We start from the raw sequence: 27,741 nt of genomic DNA on the forward strand, positions 1-27,741 counted from the left end.
CATGCTAAGTTTTCTGATGTTTAGAATCTTAGCTTTGTATAAAGGATTTAACAAAAGGAATTCATTTGTTGAGGCTTGTAGAGTGGGGTTTCTAAAGTACAATAGGACATGAGGATAGCACAACTGTTTTTTGCATTTGCCCACAGACAGTAGTGTTCTGAGGGTCACTGGAGTTGGACTGAATCATGGGGTCTAAGCATGAGTTCAGAATCATGCATGGAAACAGCCCAGTTTGGATACTGTCTGGCAGTAACACAGGTTTGTAGCCATATTTTCATGTTTCACCAAGGACCTCTTACTCTTCCCCATGAATACAAGTAGCTTCTTTCTTAGGCTCCCTAAGCCTTTACATGCTGTCTGTGTTGAGTCCTTTTAATGGTATAGTGTACTACCATAGTAGTGAGGTTGGAACAGTAACCACAAAGAACTTCTGTACTTTAATTAAATGTTTTCTCTCTAATACTGATTTTCTGGCATACAGATTTGGAGGAACAATTAATGGGTTCAGCACATGTTGTATGAGAGACATTTCCAGAGAAGATACAACATTCATATGTACCCACTCAGCCAAAATGGGAATTTATAACATTACCAAGTACACTTGCGACTGAAATACATGTTGTTGAACCAATGGGGTTTATTGGGGTTACTTACATAAATACAAGAATGGAGCTGCTTATAGGAGCAAAAAGGACTAAAAGACAGTTGCATCATGAAGCTCCAAGCCAGCATGAGATACAGCTTATGTACACCTGACACCCAGAGCACACTACACACTGTAGCCTGTCTACAGGTTTAAGAGCATCATATCTTAATACCTAAATAAATCAAATGTCTTCTAAGCAGCAAGACAGGTATGAGTTTCTTCAAAGTAATTAAGGTCAATAAATTCTGTCAGTCTCAGGTACTTCCTGAAGATGTTCTGAGTTTTTTATTTCCTGTCTTTTTCAGCTTCCTTACAGCATGGAATGTTTTAGTTTAAAAAAAAAAACCTGCTAGATTACACAAATAACATTCTTCAGGCTTCTCCATTTTGTTACCATTATGAAGAATTTGAGTTTGAAAAAGAAACATTTTAACATTTTTTTCCTGCAAATGTCACATTTGTAGCATTTTTCCTCAGTATGAAATCTTGATTTTTTTCTAACATTTGAACATAACTCAAAGGTGTTTTCAATTTTCTCATGTTCATGATTCTCTTGTGTGAAGCCTCTAGTGGTTTATTAGTACATAGCACATATAAAGCATATGACATTCTATTTACTATTGAATCTTCTGTTTCCTGCATGATTTCTCTGATGTTTTCTTAGACGTGAGATGCAGGTAAAGACTGTGCTATATACATTGCATTTATAAGGCTTCTCTCCTGTATAAATTCTTTGATGAGTTCTAAGGTGGGCTTCTTGGATAAAGGATTAGTCAAATTCATTGCATTGGTAAGGCTTCTTGCAGTATGAATTTTCTGATGTTTTCTAAGAATGGATCCACCGGTAAAGGATTTTTCACATTCACTACATTTGTAAGGTTTCTCTCCTGTATGAAGTCTCTGATGTGTTCTAAGGTGATCTTTCTGAATAAAGCATTTGTCACAGTCACTACATTTGTAAGGTTTCTCTCCTGTGTGGATTTTCTGATGTGTTCTAAGATTAGCTTTCTGGATAAAGCATTTGCCACAGTCACTGCATTTGTAAGGTTTCTCTCCAGTATGAATTCTTTGATGTCTTCTAAGGTGGGCTTTCCTGATAAAGCACTTGTGACATTCACTGCATTTGTAAGGTTTTTCTCCAGTATGACATTTCTGATGCTTCCTAAGATCTGAGCCAACCGAAAAGGATTTCCCACACTCACATTTGTAAGGTTTCTCTCCAGTATGGATTCTCTCGTGAGTTCTAAGATTGGCTTTCTGGATAAAGCATTTGCCACAGTCACTACATTTGTAAGGTTTTTCTCCTGTATGAATTCTGTGATGTCTTCTAAGGTTGGCCTTCCGGATAAAACACTTGTCACATTCACTGCATTTGTAAGGTTTCTCTCCGGTATGAATTTTCTGATGTGTTCTAAGATCTGAGACAACAGTAAAGCATTTCTCACATTCACTACATTTGTAAGGTTTCTCTCCTGTATGAATTCTTTGATGTTTTTTAAGCTTTGCTTTCTGGATAAAGCATTTATCACAGTCACTACATTTGTAAGGTTTCTCTCCAGTATGAATTTTCTGATGCATTCTAAGATCTGAGCCTACTGTAAACGATTTCTCACATTCACTACATTTGTAAGGTTTCTCTCCTGTGTGAATTTTCTGATGTCTTCTAAGGTGAGCTTGCTGAATGAAGCACTTGTGGCATTCACTGCATTTGTAAGGTTTCTCTCCAGTATGAATTCTTTGATGTATTCTAAGAGATGAGCCAACAGTAAAGGATTTCTCACATTCACTACATTTGTAACTTTTCTCTCCTGTATGAATTTTTTGATGTGTTTTAAGTTGGGATTTCTGAATGAAGCATTTGTCACATTCAGCACATATGTATGCTTTCTCTCCTCTATGAATTCTCTGATGTCTTTGAAGACCTGAGGAGGAGGAAAGGGATTTGCCACATTCATTACACCTGTGAAGTTTTTGTCTACGGTGGGTTCTGTAATGGTTTTCAAGGTGTGACAATGTATAAAAGGACTTACTACATTGCTTACATTCATAAGGCCTCTCTCCTCCATGAATTTTATGGTGATTTTTAAGACCTAAATAGCAGATAAAGGATTTTCTACAATCATAACATTTGTAAGTCTCCTCTCCAGTGTGGATTCTATAATGCCTTTCAAAGCCTGATGAATGATAATTGCACTTGCCACATTCTATACATTTGTATGGTTTTTCTCCATAATGGATATTATAATGTACTTTTTGGTGTGAAAAATATAGAATGGACTTATTGCATTCTGTAAGTTTATAGGTTTTCTCTCCAGGATGAGTTCTCCGATGTCTATAGAGACTTGAATAGGCCCTGAAGCATTTTCCACATTTTCTGCATTGGTAAGGTTTCTCTCCACTACACATTCGTTTTATCATGAGTTTATGTTTAGAGTCAAAAAATCTATCATACTCTGTAATTTTGTGTTCTTTCTTTCCAGTGTCAATTTGTGGATATGGGCCAATGATGGAACACAAATTTAAATGCTCCCTACAATCTTTGTATTGCTCTTCTTCAGTGTTCCTACTTTTATGTGCCTTTAGGTTTAATGATTCATTAGAATGATCCCATTGGTTATCACTCCCATATATCTTGCAGTTTTCTGTAGTATCACTTGTATTGTAAAGTAAGCTTTGGGAGGAATCATAAAGCATTTTGCCAAGCTCATGACATTTGTAAGACTTTTCTTCGATATTTGCATGCTGATAGACAATATGCTTTGAGCTTTGATCCACGACCTCTTCATATTTACCACATATGCAATGGTTTTCTGGAAAATTAGCAAATTAGGGATAATAAGGATTGATAGTTGATTGAACAGATTCAATAACTTATGCCTCCCTAAGTTTAACCTCTCAAAGAAAAACTAGCAATTCATAGAAATAGAGCTCTCAGTAGAGGACATTTGTGTTTCACTATTACAACATGGTTGCTCGGAGGAATCTCCACTCTGATTTCTATAACTGAAAGGGTCAATAATAGTCTTTTCATTCTCATCTAATCTGCCTATGTTGTAGAATATTGAACAAATAGGTGACTGAAAATTAATACAATATGAGAAAGAAGCTTTCTAAACAATCATATGGAGAATACTTCTCTTTTTTTGTCATTTGTGTTTTTGAGAGAGTCACAACATGTAGCCTTTATTGGCTAAGAATTCATTATGTAACCTAAGCTGGCCAGGAACTCACCAGATCCACTTGCTTCATCTTCCCTAGAGATAGAATTAAAAATCATGCAGTACTAGGACTAGAGACCTTTTATTAGAAAAAAACAAAAAAGAAAAAATTCTAACCTGCACACCAACAACTCTTTTCGTATTTTAAAAGTTCTTCTTTTTTTAAATCGGAAATAGGTAAATAGCTTACTGTCTTTAATTAACCCAAATGTCTGACAACTGCCTTATTTGGGTCACTGGAACTCTTTGTTTCTGTTCCTAATGTGACCATGTTGAATAAATCTTTTTTTATTTCTATTAAAAAAAGAGTAAAATCAAAGTATTCCAACAACTAATTGTTGCACAATAGTGAGTTTCATTGCTTTGAATATTCAGGTTTCTTTCAACTCTGAACTGGGGATTAAAAATTAGATAGAGAGTGGAGGGATCTTATAGCATATATGATTGGTTGTTACTGCTGAGAGTGAAAAATGTAGTTATGGGCATAATTACAGAAATTTTCCTTATTTCTGGTAGTTTCTAGGCAGATCAGAGAGTTTATATATGTACAAAGTAGGTAAATACAAAGGGTGAGTGAGGAATTCTACAAAAAAAGCATTCTTACCTACAAAAACTAGATTGCTGTAATTCTCCCACATTACATCCATGTATAGAGCTCTTTGAGAAGAGTCTAGATATTCCCATTCCTCCTTGGAGAAGTCCACAGCCACATTTCTGAATGTTAATATATCCTGTAATGGAAAATAACCCATTTACCATGTGCTGTTGACAAAATGCTTTCCTAGGTAAAAGAGACCTAAACAATTAGACAATTTTGTGATATAGACAAAAATTATTCAAAAATAAAAGTTTTCTAACAAGGCTGCAGAGATCATTTATAAATTAAGAATAGTGGTTGATCTTCTGGAGAACCCAAGTTTGGTTTTCAGCACCCTCTTTGTACTATGCAATAGATTATAATTTTAGTTTAACTGAACCCAATGTTCTCTTCTGAACTTTACAGGAAATAGGAATACATATTACTCATGTATATGTTCTGAGAAGTATACCCATAAGTAAAAGTGGAAGTTAATTTTAATAAAAGACATATTCTAGAATATTCACACTCTATATTATATTTTCTATCTCTGTGAAATGACATTATATTCACAATTAGCATATTTGGAGAGCATATAAGACACAAATTTGAGGTCTAGTTGTGAGAATATACTTTTATGAAGGCTATGTTAATATCAAACAGGATCACACTGTCTTATTGCAGGTAGAAAATTGTCAGGAAAACTATGCTTCCAAAATCAATCTTGCTCAAATTTGGATACTGGATCAATCCTGCTTGCAGCTGGGCCTCACAAGACTCCTTTCCTCCCTCCCTCCCTCCCTCTTTCCCTCCCTTCCTTTCTTCTTCTTCTTCTTCTTCTTCTTCTTCTTCTTCTTCTTCTTCTTCTTCTTCTTCTTCTTCTTCTTCTTCTTCTTCTTCTTCTCCTTTTTTAAAAAAATATAAAGACAGGTTTTGGGGGACAGCTCTCTTGTTCACCAGTCCCAAGAACGGAGGCCAAGGAAATCACCATGCAGACAGTGGGACAGAGGTGGAGTCAGGGTGGGGGTACACACAGAAACAAAGAAAGAAATGGAGAGAGAGAGAGAGAGAGAGAGAGAGAGAGAGAGAGAGAGAGCACTGACTCAATCCTAACATGCTCAGTTGAGATCCTGTGGCACAAGTACAATGCTATAAAACAAAGTGGTAGAATACAGAACGCAGAATTCATGGACGAATAGTCAAGGAGGTTTTCTGTTACTATTGTTTTTAGCAGTAAGGAGTATAACATCATTGCATATATCCAACATTCTAAACAACACATAGAATCAGGTACAGAAAAATCATTATTAGACAACATTGATATTACTACATTTTTCTAAAAGTCAACAAAACCAATAAAGATTAATAACAATTTCATAAATTCCATATGCAGGTTCACTACAGAGTAGTCAAAATAAATATCCTATGTGACAATGCATTCAGATGAAGTTGAAATATTTTCTGTGATTTACAATGTTGTGTGAGAATAATTTTAACTCTTCATTAATTTTGAATATATTATTATTCATGTGATTGTCTCAATTGTAAATTTGAATTTTTAAATTTCAGTATTATTCTTTTCTTCCATACTTGCACTCGATCATCTAAAATTATTTTAAATTTCATAGATAATTTTCACTTATGATGCTTTCATTTTCAAAAAAAAAATAGAAGATACAACATTATACAAGGGCTACATCATGAATACAAATAATTTAATGTAAACCTGAGGAACAGACAGATGGCTCAGAGGTAAAGGGAACTTGTTCCTGCAGACAAATACAATTTAATTTTCTCTACATTCATGACTTCTTACTTCAGTGCTTTACCCCTATACCAAGGGTTTGGTGCCAATCTCTGAGTTCCATGGTTATCAATGGAAGAATGTCGTATACATAAACTCATGTAGATGAATACTCATATACTTAGTAAAGACATTTTCTTTGTAAAGTAAGAAATGAAACCTGCTTAATGCACCATCTCTGCAGAATTTCTACCTATGTAATACACAGATTCAGGGAAAGGAAACATATAGGGTGGCAGGAGTCTTCCACCTCTGAAGGAAGAGAGCAGAATCATTAAAAGCAACATTGATTTATGCTTCAAAATTACACATAGAAACAGGTCACTATCTGTAAAACATTTTTACTAATAGATTCTACATGATGCAATATAGAGGTGGGAAAAGGACTGTTTACACTTTGTGTGAAAACTAAAATAAAAAAGAGAAAATACTAATCTACCAATTGAGAACTTATCACTGAGCATTAGAATCAAGAAAAGGATATGAGGCGAACCTCTTTTGAGACAAATAATTTTCGGATGTTGATACACCACAGGTACATGATCCCTCATAATCCACGTTATATGAAATAGCAGAAAGAAAATCCGCTGTATTGCAATTTGCATCTGCTCAAAAATACATCAGTTTTTATAACAAAAGCAAGCCATATATTCCTTCCATCACATGGATTCTCTAGGGTGCTGAAATATTTACTACTAGGATTCAAGACAGTGAGTCTCTTCTATTTCTACTGTTCCATAAATTGCTCAGTGAGGTTGGTCAAAATGTCTATGTGTTTCCGTGGCTACTTGCATAAAATGATTTGGAAACCTTACTGTCTCTGAAATGCAACCTATGTGGCACATGAAACCTACCTTCCTCACTAATATATAAGGACAAATGTCCATACTGTGTAGGAACTGGCCAATGATACATTTCTTTGATCATAATCTACAATGGAAATATGAATTTACACTCATAATTACAGGTCTGACGTACATGAAAAATATGTGGGCTTACATTAATAATCCAGAGAGGATACAATGGGACAAGGCTGAGGTATGTAGGCGACAAAATGTAAAGGCTTAATCTTAACTAAAAAAGAAGAAAAAGAAGAAAAAAAAGTCATAGGAAATAAACACTTTAGATAACTTTACCAGAGGCAGGCTTGCATAGTTTCACTGAAAAAAACATTTTTCAAGGAAATGTGAATACAACACTAACCTGGGGCACATCTATCAGAGAAGCAGCCATTTTTCCTGTTGCTCCTCTCTGAGTTTCTGTCTCAGGAACAAAGACTGGAGTTCTTGACATTTCACATCAACATGTCAAAAGTAAAAAGCTAAAATTAATACGATTCTTTTACTGACAATGTTAAACAACATAAGAAAGCTCCCAAAACAAAACAAAAAAGATATCTGAGTTGCTTACTGTCAATGTTCTTACATATAGAAAAGCGGGGACAAATATATTTAAAGCAATTAAAGGAAATAACCGTGGATCTTATCACTACATCCAGAAATCCCTGGAGATGAAAGTGCATTTGAAGAAGTTATGAAATAAGACAGATCATCCTCTCAAGTAGCACTAAAGTTCACATTTGGAGATAAATTATACATAAAAAAAATCAGAGAAAATTTATCCATGATAATATAGGGAATAAAAATGTTTTGCATAAAGAAATGAGAAAAAGAAGAGAGCTGGAAGTAAGATTCCCTGTCCAACTCACAAAAACAACAAACCATTAGTTCTAACTGGAGGGAAGAAAAATACTACCAGGAATGTTACTAACCAGTGTATATTTTTAAAATACTGTAAGAAATAAAAATCCTGTAGTATAAAAATCTCAGTAGACATGGAAATATCTGAGACAAAGTTTAACAAGTTTTCCTTGAGATGAACTCCTAAAACAAATAGGAAGAAATGGAGCACAGCTCAACACAGTAAAAGGCAGGTGTGTTATATAGAGGCCTACAGCACAGTGCCAAGGGAGAAAAAGGAAGAGCATTGACAAGAACACTCTAAGGAAAGGAAGGTGCATGTGCTCTCTAGTCTCATTTACTCCAGAGTGAGCTTGAGAAATCTGAATAAGACTGAGTAGAAAGGAGATGCAGGTAAAGAAGTTGGCAACAAATTTGTTTTAAATGATCAAGTTACATACAAAACTTCCCACAGACACCATGGGGAAAAAATATTAGAATTGTGCTTTAACTATTATTGAAAAATGCAAAACTAATGCACAAAATGACTAGTTTTCCTACAAATTATATAACGACAATTTGAGGAATAAATTAAAAATTTAACAATTTGTGGTAGGTTCACAAAGAACTAGGAGGGTTGGGGATTTAGCTCAGTGGTAGAGCACTTGCCTAGCAAGCTCAGGCCCTGGGTTCGGTCCCCAGCTCTGAAAAAAAGAAAAAAAAAGCCAAAAAAAAAAAAAAAACAACCAACCAAACAAACAAAAAAAACAAAACAATGAACTAGGAATAAACGTAAGTAATGATGACTTCTCTTCTATGAGGAAAATTTTAAGGCACCCTTGAAAAAAATAAAAAGTAAAAGAAAAGCACAAAAGGAAATGGACTGCCATGCACTCTGACTGTCAAATAATGTGGTGTAAATGATTTATTACTAACAGTAACCAGCAGAATCAATGCAAATCCCATCAGCAAAATACTGACATGTTCCACAAAATTAGATATGGAAACAGTCACATCGTCACTGAAAAATCACAAATATTATTGTGAGGAGCTCAATCCTAGGAGTAGGTAAGAAAAGTTTCTTTAAATAAAAATTAGGGGTCCAAGAAACTCAGCCTCTTGCCTGTGAATTCACAATCATAAGTGAGAGGATGAAATTAATACGGGTTCTTCTGAGTCTTATGCAACAACACATTTTGTATAATTATGGAAACGTTTGTTATAATCCCCCCAAAAAGATTCAGAGCTTAAATAAATAAATAAAGGAGAGAGAGAGAGAGAGAGAGAGAGAGAGAGAGAGAGAGAGAGAGATTTTTCTTCTGCCAAACATAATTTGGCATAATGTGGGCTAAATGGACTCTGCAAACATTCCAGCTCTTCCAGTGTATTTGTGGTTCATCATCCCAAGCAAGCAGACTGGATCTAAAAGCACTTCATCCCCACCCCTGTTTCCAAGGTTACGGTCTGGCCTATCTTGAAGCACTGAGACAAAAACCTGAATTTCAATGAATGGTGAGTAGAGCCTGGCTGTGTCATTCATATATATACATATATATATATATATATATATGTGTGTGTGTGTGTGTGTGTGTGTGTGTGTGTTTCATATATATATGTGTGTGTATGTATGTATGTATGCACAAGAAAATGTATATACATATATATATATATATATATATATATATACATTTGCTTGTTTGATTTTGTGTTTGCCTTCTCTCACACTGGGAATAACTCAATATAGACTGATCAATGGGCCCAGCATTTTGCATAGTAACAATTGCAACTAGGACACAAAGAACTTAAGCCAAAGCTGATTACATTTCCTGATGTATTGCTCAATAATTATATGGAAACTTGTTCTCCTAATCATCTAATCAATCATTAAATGAGTGCTTAACTTTAATGGTAAATAAACTAAAAAAGCCAAATTAGAAATTCTTTGTCATGTCAATTAGATACATTCTTATCTGTCAATCACTACTGGGGATTTAAATAAAATCTTTAAGTTGTCTTCTGGAGATAGTTTGTTATATTCTATAAGAAATGTAACAAGAAAGGAGGCTGTTTTGAGTGTTCTTTGCCAATGCAATTAATCTAAATCTCTTCATTTTAGCCTCAGGCAGACTCTTCAGACAAAAAAAAAAAAAGCAAATGTATCCTTTACCAAAATATCACAGTAATGATCTATAGGCAAGAAACTAAAATTCCCCTCTGAATCCTCTTGAGCCACAGTTCAAATAACCCTCAGCACCACTGTTCCTACTAAAATAGCCCATTAAACCCCACTTAAAGTGTTCACTGTTTTTTCTAATCCAGAATCCACATTCCTCTAAACAAAAGTATGGTTAAGCCTACCACAGCAAAAAGCAACAAAAATTTAAGAATAACGATGTAAATATACTTAGAATAAACTTAAAATTAAAATATAAATAAATTAAAATAAAGAAAAAATTTAAAAGTATATTTCCTCTGGGTAATATGTTGGACAAGAAACATAATTGCATGTTTCACAAATTCCCTTGAAAGTCAGAAGGAGCTAATAAGTCAGAAAATGAATTAAAAATTATATTTACTTGGAAATTTTCACCTAAAATTATTTCTGGTACAGCCTAAAAATTTGTTATATCAGAATTGGTCTACAAAATGCAGAGAGCCTAGAGGTTTCTACCAAGTTTGTTTTCCATGAAATAGTTATGCTTTGGTATTGTTACAGTATCAGCTGAGTTTGCATTTTCACACCTGCATGGGAAAACCCAATTGTTTTCTTTTTCAGGATATTCTCTGATTATTTTTCAGGTACTTCTGAATATCCTGTGGCCTAATAGAAAAGTCTTCTTAAGCTCAAAATTAAAATTGCTCTAAATTTTTAAGGTACCAAATAATAATACCTAATAATAATACCAATGACCACTGTTATATAACTGACTTTGTGGTTGCCTTTGGCTTGATAAATGATTAGACTCTGGTAAGGGACGTCAATAAAGAAGGCTCATGAGAGCCAATCCTCTATTAAAAGCATTATTTAGCTTTGTTTGTAGATTTAGCTCAGCGGTAGAGTTCTTGTCTATTACAGTGAAATGTCCTGGGTTCAGTCCTCAGCTCTAAGGGAAAAAATACTTTATATAGTATATAGATATTATTTTATACCAAATTCTAAGTTAGTAGTACATAATTCATAATGGATATTAGAATGACATATGAAACGACAACTGTTTGTGCATGAGACCATCTCTGCTCTCAGGTATGTGTAGATATGTGCTAAGAGGGCATAATGCCTTTCGCTAATTATTCAGCTACAGAGCATAGTCCCAAGTCTGGCATGGGGGCCTGGTGAGTCAAGGAAAATATCATTGTGACATATATGTAACCTGACTGTTGAGCAGCTCTTTATACATTTCCTTTTGAGGACTCTTATTACAATTAAATACTAATAATGGCCCTTATTCTACCAAATGACTTTAAGAATGTAAATATTAATCATGTTACTACATCTCTTACTATCCACAGGGTCAAGCTATTGTGGAAGAACACAATCAAATACATAACTGGCAAAATTTCAAAAGTAAAAAAGGGGGTACTAATTATGCTCATCTAAATCCTCACATACTATGCTAACTTTAAATTAAAAAATTATTATTCACTGTAAAGGAAAATGACTTTTGTGATATCCCAAAATATTTTGTCCCTAATCGAGACACAGTCTAAAGTATATGTAGCTGTGTGATTAAGAATGGCCCCCACATACTCACAGGGAGTGGCATCATTTAAAAGAAATAGGACATGTAGCCTAGATAGAAGAAGTGTGTTATTATGGGTAGGCTTGGGAGCTTCAGAAGCTCAAGCTGGGCCTAGTGTCACTCTCTCTTCTTACTGCTTCCAGATACAGATAGAGAACTCTCAGGTCTTTCTACAGTACCATGTCTCCTGTGCACACCCTTGCTTCCCACCATGATAATGGACTACAATTCTGAACCGGTAAACCAGCCCAACACCAATTAAATGTTTCCTTTGTAAGAGTTTTCATGGTCACGATGTCACTTCGCAGTAATAGAACACCAACTAAGACAAAAAGTTAAATGAGAAGACTTAGAAACTAATCAGTAGAAATGACCTGATGTTTTAATATTGAGTGGAGGTTGAGAGGTTTTCCTTAGGTCCTTCCAGAACATGAATATATTACTGATCTAAGGTCTCTGACTAGGACATCTAGAGGATGAAGGAAACCTATGATGGCAGATGACAAATACAGCGAGAGGAGACACCGCAAGAGGGAAAGTAAGCTGATAACTTGGGCAGTTAGTATGACTTTAATGCATCAAATGGATATTTTTGGAAAACAACAAGAACCACATAAAAACTACGTAAAAATCTTATCAGATTATCGATGCAGAATCCAATTTTTTTTTTTTTTGGTTAGGGGAATAAAAGACTCTTCTGTGATAGGAGACGGTATGATATTGTTTGGCCATGCTATGGATTGTTTATAAAGGTGTGGAAAATGATGTACTGCATTCATTTTGCTCAGTAAACCTTTTCAGTGATCAGGAGAATTAAGAGAGCACTCTGAAAATTGTGATGATTCTTTACTTCAATTGGATCCTGAAATGGTTACAGCAACAATGGAATTTTTTCACTGTTCTCAGGAATCACTATTGGAATACACAGGGAAGTCTCAAAAGGACCTGTATGATTAGTAAAACTACTATTACAGCAAAAATATTAGCAGAAATTCATCTATAGATAAATGAACTAAGGATCACAGTTTTACAAACCAGAGCAACTCTAGATTATTGTTGTTCGAGCACAGTCTTGATGGGAAACAATACCCTGGCATGTGTTCCTTTAATGTGTCAGATTTTTCCCATACTATTGATTGTCAAATTAGTGATGTACATAATGAGACAGACAAAATCTTCAAGTGAACTCTGAATGGCCATCACGTTAAGATGGCTTTCCCTTTTCTTCAGTCCTCTGTTACGTACTTTTATAATTCTCTTATGCTTACATATATTAGACTAACTAAGAGATAATGCATTTAAACTTGGCCTCTATTATAGCCAGTGTCTATTCTCAAAAAAAAAAAAAAAAAAGATGAGAGAAGATGTTGGCAGCATAAATGTCCTTGTTCCAGATCACTAGGGAAAACAAGAAAATTAATCAAACAGGGTTGTCTCTTCAAACAAGGAAACAAATTTTACCTGTTTACCTGTTTCATACCCAAGAGAGCTGGGAGTTGATGTCAATAACCTGGTGAATGTTACTAACTAAGGTGCCAGACTTTACCCAAATACCCTAGAATATTCATCCTAGACTCATGCTCTATCAATATCTTTCTTTATCTTTATCTTTGTTTCTCAGTTCATAGAACCCATCCTTAGGAGAGATGCCACACATATTTCACAGTCTGCTGACCTCTATATTATATGTAAGATCTGGATGACCAACACCACACAAGTTCCTTCTCTGGACCCTTACTCTAACGTAAGTAGCCTATCTCCAGAATCCATCTTTTTGGAAGGAAGGATGTACTTTGAGTTGAGTTTTCATGTAATTATGCTTTCTTGTACACCAGGGATTGTATCACACAAGACAATGTTTTTGCAAACTGTACTGTGTTTAAATGGGTTTACAATAAACCAGCTGGAGACAGACTTTCTAGAATTTGAACCAGCAACAACTAAATTGGCTGAATGGAGTTTTCCCTTCTTGCTTCTTGTCTGCAGGAATTCCCACTTTTATCCTCTGATCGGTCTCACCAGAACCCAGGCAATTCTTAATACACTCAAGTTGACAATCAATGATTGCTGTGACAATTCTGAGTTCCTTCCATCTCTGGCTGCTACCAATTTCCTCTGTGGAAAACAATTTTATAGTTTCAAGTGAACTAGGATTGTAACATGTGTTAAGACTGTTGGCTTATTTAACTATGTTATATCCTTGTTAATCCTGTGTTGCAAAGTAAACCTCCATTCTACATGCCTGGATAAATGTTTTTTTAGTTTACATAATTATGGCTGGCGCGCGCGCGCACACACACACACACACACACACACACACACACACACACACACGCATGCACGCACACATGCACATCACACATCAAATTTTTATTTATGTCATCTCTGATAATTTTCTTGATAGTTAAAGGACATACCCATGATTTCTTTTTAAAGAATTTTAGTTAAGTATGGGAGAGCAGATGCCACTTATCAGTAACTTCATTTCCAACTGATCTTACCCAGTATAGGAAAGACATATTCTGTTTCTCATGATTTCAGGAGTTACTCTAATGTTTTCCAAAAAATCGAAACAATATGATCAAAGGCAAACAACAGTCAACTGTGTTTGAAGATAAAAATAAAGGAAAGAACTCAAATAAATGTCTAGAAATACTGGTATTTACGAATTCCTGCAAGAATTTAAAAGATACTCAATGAGCTAAGCAAGAAGAGTAATAAGTAAAGGAGGTTAGGAAATGTATAGTATCAGAAGCAGAGTTAAAGCAACACAAAGATAACAGAATAGCCCAGAAAGCTACACTATGAGGAAATTGCAGAGAAACTCTCCAGTTTGAGGAAGGAAAAAAAACTCACTTGTGATGGTTTGAATAGGTTTCGCCCCATACACTCATGCATTTGAATGCTTGGCCCATGGGGAGTGGCACTATTAGGAGGTGTGGCCTTTTGGAGGAAGTGTGTTGCTGTGAAGGCAAGCTTTGAGGTCTCCTATGCTCAAGCTCAACTCATGGAACCAGAGTCCCCTTCTGCTGCCTGTGGATCAAAATGTAGCGTTCTGCCTTTCCTGGACACTGAAGTGCTTCCCACCATAATGATAATGGATTAAACCTCTGAAATTGTAAGCCAGGCCCAATTAAATGTTTTCTTTTATAAGAGTTGCCTTGGTCATGGTGCCTCTTCTCAGCAAGGAAACCCAAGCTAAGACATCACTTAACCTAACTTAATCTCCATTAGCCTCACCCAGGAAAAAACAGAGGACACACAAATGGAGAATTCATTATTTTTAAAGTAAAAAGGATTGGATCAGCAGCAATAGAAAAGGTATGTTTCCTCTCTCAATAGAAGGTGGTTATATGAGAAGGTCAGTGAAATTCACAGTAGCAACATGAAATTCATCAGCAGCATAGAGACAAAGGTGATATCCAGCAAGATCAAAAGCTCCAGTGATTACACCACATGCAGCTAACTCTCATCAGAAACAAAAATGTGCAAGGCCTACAGGGTATTTTGATGTTCAATTGGAAACCACTGCAGTGAAGTGCATCTGACAATGACAATGTCACTCGATGTGTTTGGTTTCAATGCCCTTCACATATGAGCAGCATGGAAGGGTTATGTGTGACTTAGGGTATAATAAATACCCACTCCTGAATCCCAAATCCTGTTTAGCAATCATGAACAACTTAGAGTGGGAACATTCCCATTCTACATCACATCTCAATAAAGAGCTTTTAAGATCTTAGGCCTGTTATTACACTACAGAATAAAAAAAAAAAACTGTGGTGCTTGAGACAATTCACTTTCCTTCCATACTTTTCTGTAGATGGGATGCTGGATCATTGAACTTTCCTGTCCTATAAAATCTTCCACAACTAGGGAGGGTCCTCTAAAAAATTTCTGCTGTGATCCTAACTACATATTCAGTATGATAAACCTCTTGCTTCCACATTAAAAAGGGTACAGAATGTTCTCTGGCTCTGGGTTCCATAAGCACAAACAACTTTATTTATCCTACACAGGTATTATCCTTACTTTTCCAATGTTGATAGGAGGTATCAGCTGTCCTGTAATACATCCAGGCTCCACACTGACTCTTACACTAGGAGTGACAATTTTGTGCTCTTTCCTGTACTGTTATCTTCAAACCTTATACAATACCTCCAGATCGTTTGTTGTTCTTTACTTTCTCTTTTTCCTTTTCTTTTTTCTCTTTCTTCCTTTTTCTTTTTTTCTTTTTCTTTTTCTATGTGTGTGAGTGTTTTTGCCTGCAAAGGTCTACGTACCGCTTACAAGCAGTGCCTCCAAAGACCAGAAGAGAGCAACTAATCCTCTGAAACCAGAAGTAAAGGAGGGTGTCAGTATCCATGCAGGTAAAGGGAATTGAGTCTGGAACCTGCAGGGGCGACATAACTGCTGAGCCTAGTCTCTAGCCCCTTGTTTACTGTTCCTTAATTAGCTACTGTAGAGACTTACATCAAGGAACGGTAGCACAGAATTCATGAAACAATAAGGATAATTTTGTTCTTAAGGGTGTCAGGGTAAGTACAAGGTCATAACAGACAGTCACATAGGTGTGGATGACAAAAACCTGCTCAGAAGCTTTGGCAGCAAGAAGTCACGGTTGTAAAAGACATCTGTCTGTAATTATGTACCTGAGGCCTTACAAGGATAAGAACAAGTCAATCTGAAATAGTATATAGAAAGGTATTAGAAAAGATTGTGTAGAAATTCATAGAGTCAAAGATAATACAATGATTCGACAGAATAGACATTTCTGTGATGAAATAAAAGTACTGAGGGAGCATATTTACCTAATACAAAGGATCCTTAAGAATTAGGACTAGAGGTGAAAAGGGACATTGTAATATATGCCAATGACGTCAGTGTTGCCCTTTGGAGTATTGAGGAAAGTCATACACAAATAAACAAAAATTGAAGAAGAAAAGGAAGAATTCCTAGAAACAAATGAACAAATCACTCTTCTGTATCATAAAAGTAGGCCAGAAACTAAGGAAGTACTGAGATTGAGGCAGGAAGAGTTTCCTCTTAAAGGACTGGACAGATTCAGCACGGCACTCTCCTTTCCTTTAGGTAAAACTTACACTAATGACAAAAGGAGAATACTGCAGAAAACACAAACAAAAAGAACGAGGAAGGAGAACAAAAGCTGAGTTCATATCAAGAACAAAGGACTGTTCAATACCAACAATCTAATCAACTTTAACACACCAAATACGCACACTTAGTGAAAGAAATATGACCACGTCAATAGCCTCATGAAAGGTTTGGGCAAAATATCACATTTTGCTAGAATAAAAGCTCTGAAGAATGTGAAAAGGCACATACAGTAATAAAGACATAATAAATACAATGAGCCACTGCTAAACCTAATTCTACAAAAGAAGGACAACTGGTATCATCCCTCTCTAATCAGGACAGAGAAGAGTGTCTACTTCCTCCACACTAACTCAACATAGTACATCAGTGAGTAATTTGTTCAAGAGGACCCAGAAAAATGTAAGAGAAAACATGAGAGAGTTAGAAAGGAAGTCAACAAAGGAAATAAAACTCTGAAATCCAAGGAGTTTAAATACCCATGAGATTGCTCAGATTTGATAATACTAATAAGCTGTATAATCCATATACAACAGCACTTTGTGTGTGTGTGTGTGTGTGTGTGTGTTTGTGTGTGTTGTTTTGTTTTTATTGTAAGAATAAGAAAAGACTGAGAAGTCAGCAGGCCACTCACAGCATCTAAAACCATCTTAAACTCCCTAGTGTTAAAAGCTGCTATGAAAGCTGGAGCAGGGGTCAGATTTATGAATGGCAACACCCTGATTTGTATCCTTGCTAAAATTCCTAACCTGCCAGGCAAGGGATGCCCTCAGGTGTCATAGTGGCAAGATGCTTTTGTGGGTAAGAAAAACGCTTTTAGGTTTGATCACAGCCCTGTTCCACAGAAGGAAACGGATGTTATTGGGAAGCTGGCCAAAAGCCAATGAGAAAGGTCACAGGTCCTGGGAAAGAATCCACTACTGACATTTTCCTACATGCACAAATACTTAAACTTCTTTGAAATGACTCAGTTTGTACCCATAGCCTGGTGCTTCTTTCACCATGGCTCAAAGAAAGTTTGTTTTGAAAGAGCATCAGTTATTTCAGACTCATAACTGGTCAAAAACTGAGAACAATTGACTGCTGACTGCACAGCATATTATAGGAATCACTTTCCACATATAAACCACAAGCAATGTGACCAATGAGCAGACAAAAATGATTTTAAGAAGTGGAGGATAAAGGTGTATGAAAAACTCTTGTGATGTGAATGGCAGTTTAGATTATGAACACATGGCCTGGGTACCTAGCCTAAACCCACCCAAAATCATACATGAAATATGAGGGTGTCTAATGAAAGAAATATGGCTAACCAGGGAAGGGAGAGAGAGTGTGTGTGGTGGGGATAATTGTGAGTGATTAAACTTTGCAGTGATTAGATGTTAATATTTATTAATTATAAAAATTAAACGTAACTTAAACTGATTGAATTTAAGGGAGATATCAATGCCCAGTTAAAGGCAGGCCTTTGAAAATCATTGATCTAACCATCTAATTAGAAGTTTTACACTTTCTGTTATTGCTTCTATTGACTTAATTAAAACTGAACAGTAAACAAAAAGGGAGTTAAAAGAAAATTTGAAGAAAACAAAGGAAAAGCTAATTAAGCAGAAGAGACCTCTAAAATGAAAACTTGAATTCACTGAAGGAACTGAGAATGTTACAAAATGGGAAAACTTTGCATGAACATTTTATTATAAAAATAATGGTGTTATAAAATTTGCATGATAACTCAAAACCTATGGTAATCAATGTCCCCTCGAATTACTTCATATATACAGTAAAGAGGCTTCTACAAATTTACACAGAAGCACAAAGACTCTAAGAGTTCAGAGCAACTCCAGGCACACAGAACAAAGCTTGATTTATATCAGCTGTGGTTTCAGAAGATCCTGCAAACCTACACGGGCAATTGTACCATGGAAGCAGCAGAAAAGGACATACCATATCCAGAACCAGCCCCAGCAGGTGACTCCCACCCAAATGACAAAAACATATGACACAGAATAGACAGCCTCATCAACTAATGGTATATGGAAAAGTATCATAAAAGAAAGAAACTGTGTCCAATTCAATGAATTGTGAAATTTTTAGAGGAAATTTTATTTCACAAGGGGAAATCAGTCCATATATGTACATAGGCACCTAGTTTTTGAATAGAACTATAAATTAATAGGACACAAAAGCAAGAAGCAACAAACAGGACTGTATGCAATTAAAAACTGCACGGAAATGGTTTGATGAAACAGTCTACAGAATGGATAAATTTATTAGCAAACTTCCTTATAAACACAGATTTTATGAAGAATTTAAAAATGCAAATAAATATTATTATAATCAATAAATAAGCATAAAACATAAGGGTAAGTTAAACAGCAATTAAAGCAGCTGAAATGTACATAGTACATACTCTGCAGGTTTAGCCAAGAAGAAAATGACCATCAAATATACACTGAGGTCTCTGCTCAGTCTACTTAGGGTCTATACTTAAGTCCTAAACAATATCAAAACCTGGAGACAATGGAGGAAGAAGAACACAGAGATACAATGTCAGTGGGAATCAAACTCACTGAGCCACCAGGCAACTCAGTGTACAGCTTCTCGAACAAGAAAACAAGGGAAAAGAGAAAACCTAAACAAGATACTACTCAAGTGGATAAAGGAAGGAAATACTGCAAAATAACAACAAGGTAGAAAGGAACGGAGAAAGAGGAAAAGAGACATAAGAATAGGGAGAAATTAACAAAATGTTTCTTTTATATTTCCTTTCAGTGATTTCTTGAAATATATGTGGATACTGTTCCCCAAACCAAATATGAAAACAGAATACTGCTTCAAAAGACAAAACCCCAAACACTCTCTCTCTCTCTCTCTCTCTATATATATATATATATACATATATATATATATATGTATATATATATGTCTGCACTATATTTAGAATATATGTAATAATATATACTTTTATAGAATTTACACATATGCTTTTATATACTTTTCATAAATATATTTATATATGTATATATATGTATGTATACATATGTATACACATACATACACATAATACTTCAAATATAAGAACATATAGAATGCTAAGAATCAAGGAACTTTTTAATAAAGATATGCCATAAAGAATGTTTGTTATAATTATGGCAGGCAAGAGAAAAAGTCAAATCTATCAACTTATAAAACAAACTTATTAACAAATGATCAAACAGTTCATTTTCTGAAAGGTATGTGCTCAATTTGAATGCATTTTATAATACAAACTTTTCAAATACAATGACAGAACTGTAGAAGCACATAAACAGTGATTCAGGAAAGCTCTAGTGTCCACCATTCAGTGACGTTGAACATTAGTGAAAGGCAACCATGAAAAACACAGAAAACCAAAAACACCTAGCAGGTCTCCAGGGAATCATGAACACAACAGCAGAAGCTGCCCAATCTTCTCAACATTCAAGTAGCATGTTCTACTGTGGTCTTAGAAATAGAACAAGTCTTCAAACCTAGTAGTGATCAATGTTTTATAAGTGTCTTCTCTACAAACCAGGAATGCTGACATCAACAGCAGAGAGAAAACGGAAGAAGTCATGTGACTACTGACTCACTGAACATATGTTCAAGCATGAGAAGAAACATAAAAGAATATTTGTATTTTGTAAAGATTCTAAGTAATCTGAATCAAGAGCGCACAGATATTTTTCATATGAATAGAGAAAATATTTGCAAAATTTATAAAATTGTGAGAAACCACAAAAACTTCAAAAATTATGAGAGAAGGATCAAACCCAGAGGTGATTTCAAAGTATATAAGAATTATAGATACACAAACCGTGGACAGTGAACATAGAGATAGGTGACAGGGGATATCAATGGGAAGGCAATATAATCAGAGTTTAATTCTCTGTACAAGTTTTTAGCAAAACTTATCAAAATCTGGCAGATGTAATGTTAAGAAATGGAGAAATTAATCCTTAAAGACACAAAACCTGAAGGAACTACAAAATATTTCATGAACTCTGAGTAGAAAAAAACCAAGAGATATTAATGGTTCTAACTAAACACTACATTAAAATTATAGTAATAAAACCTGGTAATATTGGTATGAAGACACAACCAAAGCTGGGAATAGAAGAGGGAAAGCATCACTCACATGCAAAGTCCAATTTATTTGCCTTTGAGTATTAATACATACAGAATCTTCAAACACCCATGACAGGATAATAATCCTGAGACTATTCTCATTTCTAATTTAATAGAATATGGCAAAGCCAATTTCATGTTCTGTTTCTACTGTTACTTGAGCCCCTCCCCATCCCTTCCTCCATCCCTCTAATATACCTGCATCCTTTGCTACAGTTTCCTCTGTTCACCATCTAGGGCTCTTTGCTCTGCTTCACAGATGAGCAGGACTGGCTGAGGAGTATGAGACCTGCATGTGAGAAAGATTCCTCAGAAAGTATCTGGAACTTTTCATGAAAGAAAAATGAAAAATGCTCACACCTGTCAAAAGAATATGTTTGACGAAAGGAGAAAACATCATGAAAAGTGTCTGTCATTCTCTGAGGATTTCACTTTACTCTGTGAGATGTAAAACTCATCACATACTGCTCACACACGTCCAGTGTAGTTTTCCCAGCGCCTTGAGGAAGAACAAGGAAGACTGCAAGAAAACTATTCTCACCTAGAGAAACCAGACTGTTGCACTTCTCCAACAGGAGTTCTTTGTAAAAACTCTTTGAGCAAGGTCTAACCATTCACATTCCTCCTGAACCAAGTTCACCTTCACAGCATTGAAGATCAACAAATCCTGAAATGAAAAATTAAAACAAACAGACAAAAATCAGACAACAGTTTGGTCACAAGTACAAGGGCAGAGGTTTTTTTTTCCTTTTTCTTTTCTTTTTTCTTTCTTTCTTTTTTTTTTTTTTTTTGAACCAAGGAGTCATTACTCTGATACAGGTGTACAGGTGAGTGAACACAATTATTTAAAGGATGCTTTCCAATTTGTTTTAATCTAAACAGTTTGCTAACTATTAAATTGTATGGTCTGATATGCTCTCAGAGCAGCCACGGTGCACTTGCCCGGACCTACGAATTTATCATATAATTATACATTTCTGAATTGTATACTTATATTTTGAATACTGTATTTATAGAGTGCTTACTTCTCAAGACAGAAAATTAACAGGGAGTAAAATTTGCATAGTGAATGTTAATATTTACAGCCGTAACTGCAAGTACCGCTATGGGTAGCCCACCAGAGATGACCACTCAAACAGTTTATAGCCCACTCTTTATTCCAGGCAGCTGAGACCACACCCAAGTGGTCAGGGACCTAAATGTGGCTGTGAGTGTCCAGAACATAGTGTTTTAAAAGACAGGGATCTAATCCAGGCATCTTGTTTAGCAGCTGCTGGGAGAGTTTTGCAGAACAAGCAGTTTGAAGCAAGCAGTTTTTAACAGAAGCTAAAATAGAAGGTTAGCCATCCTGATGGGGGTTCTAGCACACCAGCAGCTAGGATAAAAGGTTGGCTGGAAGAGGTTACTCCAAAACAAGCACTTTTATCAAAGCCTAAATATGATAGGTTAGCTAGGACATCCTGATCTATTATTTCTAGAATACAGTTGGGTCGTTTTTACATGGGATTCTCCATCAAGAAAATATTTATTTATTTTATTTTATTTTTTTAGATAATCCTGGAAACGGTCTCAGCAGGAATACAAAATGGAGGAACCTCTACATGTTTTGCTGTCACAGTGTATTTTCTGATTCAATCAAATCTACACTGGTTCTTCATGCAAGTAATATCTACAAAGCTTTCTGCCGTGCTCAGTCCCAGGAGCAAAGGACAACGTCTGGAATAGGCAAGTGGTAGAACAGAGAAGTTAGCAAGCATGCATGAATTTAAATTCCAGCAGCTTTGTAACTGCTACAAAACAATGAGAATCCTGCTTGCAGACAACTGATAATGCAAATGCTCTAGCAGATTATTTTATGAAAATATTTGGCCGGCATAAGATAAATGCAAAAATGACGATAAACCTCAATTCATAGGATCTCAAACTTCCCGACAATGGTAGGATATCCAAGGTAAGATTGTCTATGACAGAGCTGTGAGAGAAGCATCCTTTTGACCAGCCTCCACCCCTGTTTTCCACAAGGTTTCCAAGCCCCGCAGCTCCTCTGACCTGGGCGTTCCATGGTCGCCGGGCTGCTGCTCACGCTATGGCGCTGTTGATTGATGATTTTGCTCAGGACACCTCACGCCGCACCCGTAGATGAGGGAGACTTTCAGGTCCTACTAGAGAAGCCCATTACCCGGACCCCGGATTCCGGACCTCGCAATTCCCCCAGTCCCTCAGTGAATGGTGGATTTTTCTGTCACTCTGTCCAGGTTCCTTGGAGCCCCGCCCTAGCCCCGCCCACCACACGCCGGTTCCGGTTACGTGGTTTTTTTTTTTTTTTTGTTGTTGTTGTTGTTTGTTTTTTAAACCTGCCCCTCCTAAGGGCATTCTCTTTCTTAGTTTTCCAAGTCCACCCGATTTCTTTTCTTTTCTTTAAAAAAAAAAAAAAATCTTCGTCACCCTGCTGATCAGCATCCCCGCCCCGCAGAGACAGATCCCTCCTACTCAGTCTTGGGCAGCCTGTCACACTTCTGTCGGGCTGCGCTGCACTTGCTCAGCGCTCTCCCACTATGCTTGCTGACATCCAGTCTAGAACTAGATCTATAGAACGCTGCACGCAGGTCTTACCTCGAGAGGCTTATGAGTCCTTCAAATAGAAGTTATTGTACCTAACTTTTCATCTTGAGATACCAGCCTTCTGGGCTACAGCAAACAAAACAAAACAAAACACAACACAACAAAAGCAGCCAACAACGTAAATTCTGATTTTTGTTCCATTCTCAAACAGAAGAGCAAAACTAAAACAAAAATGCCCTTGACTCAAACAAGACAAAACAAAACAAAACAAAACAATAACAAAACCTTGAACTGTGTCCTTTAAGGAAAGCACTGTAAATTATAATCAGAATACAGAACTCAAAAACCAGGGTCAAATTCAAGGATGTCAAAGCAGGTAGATCATGGGAATGAACTCAAAAAGGACAGGAACAAAACGATTTGTCGGCAAAACAACAATCACAACAAAAACAACAAACCCAAAAGCAAAAAACAAAACAAACAAAAAATAAACCAATAGCAAATGCCAAGGAAATGAGGATAACTAAGGATATGAAGATTAAATTCAATAAGCAGTTAGAAACATCGATAAAGTCCAAACTGAAACGAGGCAAGAAATGAAAACTGCAGTATCTAATAATGTCTCAAATTAAACAGGCAGGACACAGAATATTAGGCTTGAAGACAAAGTAGAGGAGCTTGGTGGCTCAGTCAAAGGAAATGATGAATTAAAAAAATACTCTGTGCAAGTAGCACCCTTTAAAGGTAGAAGTGAAATTTAAGCTGCACATCCTGCACTTATATGAAGTAAATTAAATTTTAGACACAACTCATTCTGGAGAGCTTTACTGGAAAGCTAGATAATTATTTTCATATCTATCCAAATGGAGTGACACTAAAAAGCCAACTGCATCCTTCTCTCACAGACCTTCATTATTACCAGTCAAATCTGAAATTTTGCCTTGGGGGAAGATATTTGAAAAACTCGGGATTTTGAAAGGAAATAGATGTCTCAGGAAGTTGAGGGTTAGTCAGTCCAACTAACGACCTAGAACTAAATTCATCTTGCACTTTATCACATTCTCCACGTGATGATAATTTTGCCATTTTGCTAATGAGACAGAGAGAGAGAGAGAGAGAGAGAGAGAAAGAAAGGGGGGAGAATGGTTAGAAGAATGGTCTAGGATTGTAATGAAGTTGGGAATGAGAGTGTGCACTAAGTGAGGTATATCATGTGAAGTGGAAATACTACAACTACTACTACTAAAGATCACATCAATCTTTACCTTCATTTTGAGTCTTCATTTTCTATGCTATCATGTAACACTAGCTTCATAAAGAGTCTGGAAGCCTTGCTTCCTTTTTACATGAAGGGATACTTTAGATTCAGAATCAATTATTCTCTGATGTTTTGAAAAAATTCTTTGATGAATCAATCTGTTTCTTAGTTTTTCCCCAGTGGTTGTATATTTACTGCTGCTTTACTGTTGATATCACTTAATTATCCATTTTTTATTTATTTATTTATTTATTTATTTATTTATTTCATATTGGTATAATTTTGGTACGTGGTTGAAACAGGATATCTGTTTATTTCATGTAGATTTTCCAATGTAGTTGCCTTGAGGCCTTTAATGTCGGTAGGCCCAAAATATGCGTGTGCACTCATATCTTCTTATTAGGCTGTACAGTTAGCTTGGGTACTTCACATGTTGGCAAATAGGCCACTATAAATGCAGACAAATCTTTAAGATCCCATTTCTTCTGGGTTAGAATGATCCTCATTAGGTTGCATAACAAATTCTGACATAAATGTTAGGAAAGGGACACTATTATACACTGCTTCTGGGAATGAAAACCAGAGCAGCCACTTAGGAAAACAGTCTAGATTTTTCTAAAAATAAAAAAAAACTAAAATTTGCATATATGCTACAGTATTTAGCCATTTATCCACAGATTGTCTTCTGACCTACAATTCGCTGTGTACACCCAGGCCCATCTGCATAGGCTGAACAAAATAGAGTTCAGAATTACCCATTTCTTTAGGGATTCTAGTTAAAATAATAGAATTGTTACAATTATCATGAGGACCAGGTTTCTTTGGTATATTCTGAGGTTCAAGCTGTGCTGTTATGACTGTGACACGTTAAAAGGCATCCCAGTTCTGCAAGAAGGTGAGAGCTAAGGAAAACAGATGCAGAATTAGGAGTCTGTCTTTAAAGCACAGGGTTCTGCACATGTTCACTTTTCTTTTTTTTTTTTTTTTTTTTTTTTTGGTTCTTTTTTTCGGAGCTGGGGACCGAACCCAGGGCCTTGCGCTTCCTAGGTAAGCGCTCTACCACTGAGCTAAATCCCCAGCCCCACATGTTCACTTTTCAAATGACAGGGCTATGTGTTTCTCCTTACTGAAATTTTGTTTTTCTTTTAGAAAGCAAAAAAGACAAAGAAAACAGAAAAAAAGTCACAATCTAATAGAATCTGCTATATGTAGGGATTAAACATATTAGCGAGTAACTCTATGTCACCAATGATGCATCTGTGTAGACTCAAAGAAAGAAATAAAACATTTTCCCTTACAGTCATTTGCTAAGACCACATCAGGATTTCAATTCTCTACTTCATGCTCCCTTTGTTCTGTTAGGGACAAACAGAAACACACTCAGACAAACACACAGGGAAAAATTTGTAAGAGAGCTTCAGAATGGATTAAGGTGATAAGAATTGCCTTGTATAAAGCTCAAGTCTGAGTGGATCAAGGACTTCCACATAGAACTAATAGAAGAAAAAGTGGGGAAGCATCTTGAACACATGGGCATTGGGGAAAATTTCCTGAACAAAATACCAGTGGCTTATGCTCTAAGATCAAGAATTGACAAATGGGATTTCATAAAACTGCAAAGCTTCTGTAAGACAAAGGACACTGTCATTAGGACAAAATGGCAACCAACAGATTGGGAAAAGATCTTTACCAATCTTACATCCAATTGAGGGCTAATATCCAAAATATACAAAGAACACAAGAAGTTAAACTCCAGAGAGCCAAATAATCCTATTAAAAAATAGGCTAGCCTTCCTCTACTCAGGGATAAACAGGCTGAGAAAGAAATTAGGGACAAAACACACTTCACAAAAGTCAGAAGTAATATAAAATATCTTGTTATAACTCTAAGGAAACAAGTGAAAGATCTCCCATGCTCATGGATTGGCAGGATTAATATAGTAAAAATGGCCATTTTGCCAAAAGCAATCTACAGAGTCAATGTAATCCCCATCAAAATTCCAATTCAATTCTTCTAAGTCTCTAGACTCAGAAAGAGCAATTTGCAAATTCATTTGGAATAACAAAAAACCCAGGGGAGCAAAAACTATTCTCAACAATAAAAGAACTTCTGGGGGAGTTACCATCCCTGACCTCAAGTAGTATTACAGAGCAATAGTGATAAAAACTGTATGGTATTGGTACAAAAACAGGCAGATAGAGCAATAAAATAGAATTGAATATCAAGAAATGAACTCACACACCTCTGGTCACTTGATCTTTGACATAGGAGCTAAAAACATCCAGTGTAAAAAGGGTAGCATTTTAAACAAATGGTGTTGGTTCAATTGGAGGTCAGGATGTAGAAGAATGCAAATTGACCCATTCTTAGCTCTTTGTACAAAGCTCAAGTCCAAGTGGATCAAGGACCTCCATATAAAACCAGATATACTGAAATGAATGAAAGAGAAAGTGGCGAAGAGCCTTAAACATATCGGCCCAGGGGAAATTTTCCCAAACAGAACACCAATAGCTTATGCTCTAAGATCAAGAATTGTCAAATGGGGCAAAGCAATTCTACGAGGCAAAGGACACTGTCAATAGGATAAAACCACAACCAACAGAAACAATCTTTACCTATCTTACATCTGAGAGGGCTAATATCCAATATACACAAAGAACTTAACGTTAGACTCCAGAGAAAAAAATAACCCTATTTAAATGAGGTACAAAGCTAAACAAAGAATTCTCAACTGAGAAATATTGAATGGTTGAGAAGCACCTAAAGAAATGTTCAACGTCCTTAGTCATCACAGAAATGCAAATCAAAACAACCCTGAGAGTCCACCTCATACCAGTAAGAATGGCTTAGATCAAAAACTCAGGTGACAGTAGATGCTGGCGAGGGTGTGGAGAAAGAAAAACACTCCCTGGTGGGATTGCAAGCTGGTACATCCACTCTTGAAATCAGTCTGTCAGTTCCTCAGAAAATTGGATATAGTACTACCTGAGGACCC

At 36.0% G+C, this 27,741-nt stretch overlaps 1 protein-coding gene across 2 annotated transcripts; it reads right to left on the bottom strand.

The window, feature by feature from the left end:
* Positions 1-617: 617 nt before the first annotated feature.
* Zfp40 (zinc finger protein 40) lies at positions 618-23,137 on the bottom strand. Of its 2 annotated transcripts, XM_087592087.1 has the most exons (7): positions 22,975-23,127; positions 21,467-21,592; positions 21,124-21,214; positions 15,948-15,994; positions 7,449-7,530; positions 4,469-4,595; positions 618-3,456 (listed from the first exon to the last, which is right to left on the bottom strand). In XM_087592087.1, exons 3-7 carry the CDS (start codon positions 21,127-21,129, stop codon positions 1,307-1,309), a joined length of 2,412 nt encoding a protein of 803 aa, XP_087448213.1. In that variant the 5' UTR covers positions 21,130-21,214; positions 21,467-21,592; positions 22,975-23,127; the 3' UTR covers positions 618-1,306. The 2 variants fall into 2 exon arrangements, with proteins under 2 accessions (XP_087448213.1, NP_001382067.1); NM_001395138.1 differs by lacking the exon at positions 15,948-15,994 and having other exon boundaries at positions 22,975-23,137.
* Between the last annotated feature and the right edge of the window lie 4,604 nt (positions 23,138-27,741).

This window comes from Rattus norvegicus, chromosome 1 (genome assembly GCF_021556685.1).
Source record: "Rattus norvegicus strain SHRSP/BbbUtx chromosome 1, alternate assembly SHRSP_T2T, whole genome shotgun sequence".
In the NCBI taxonomy this organism is placed as follows: domain Eukaryota; kingdom Metazoa; phylum Chordata; class Mammalia; order Rodentia; family Muridae; genus Rattus; species Rattus norvegicus.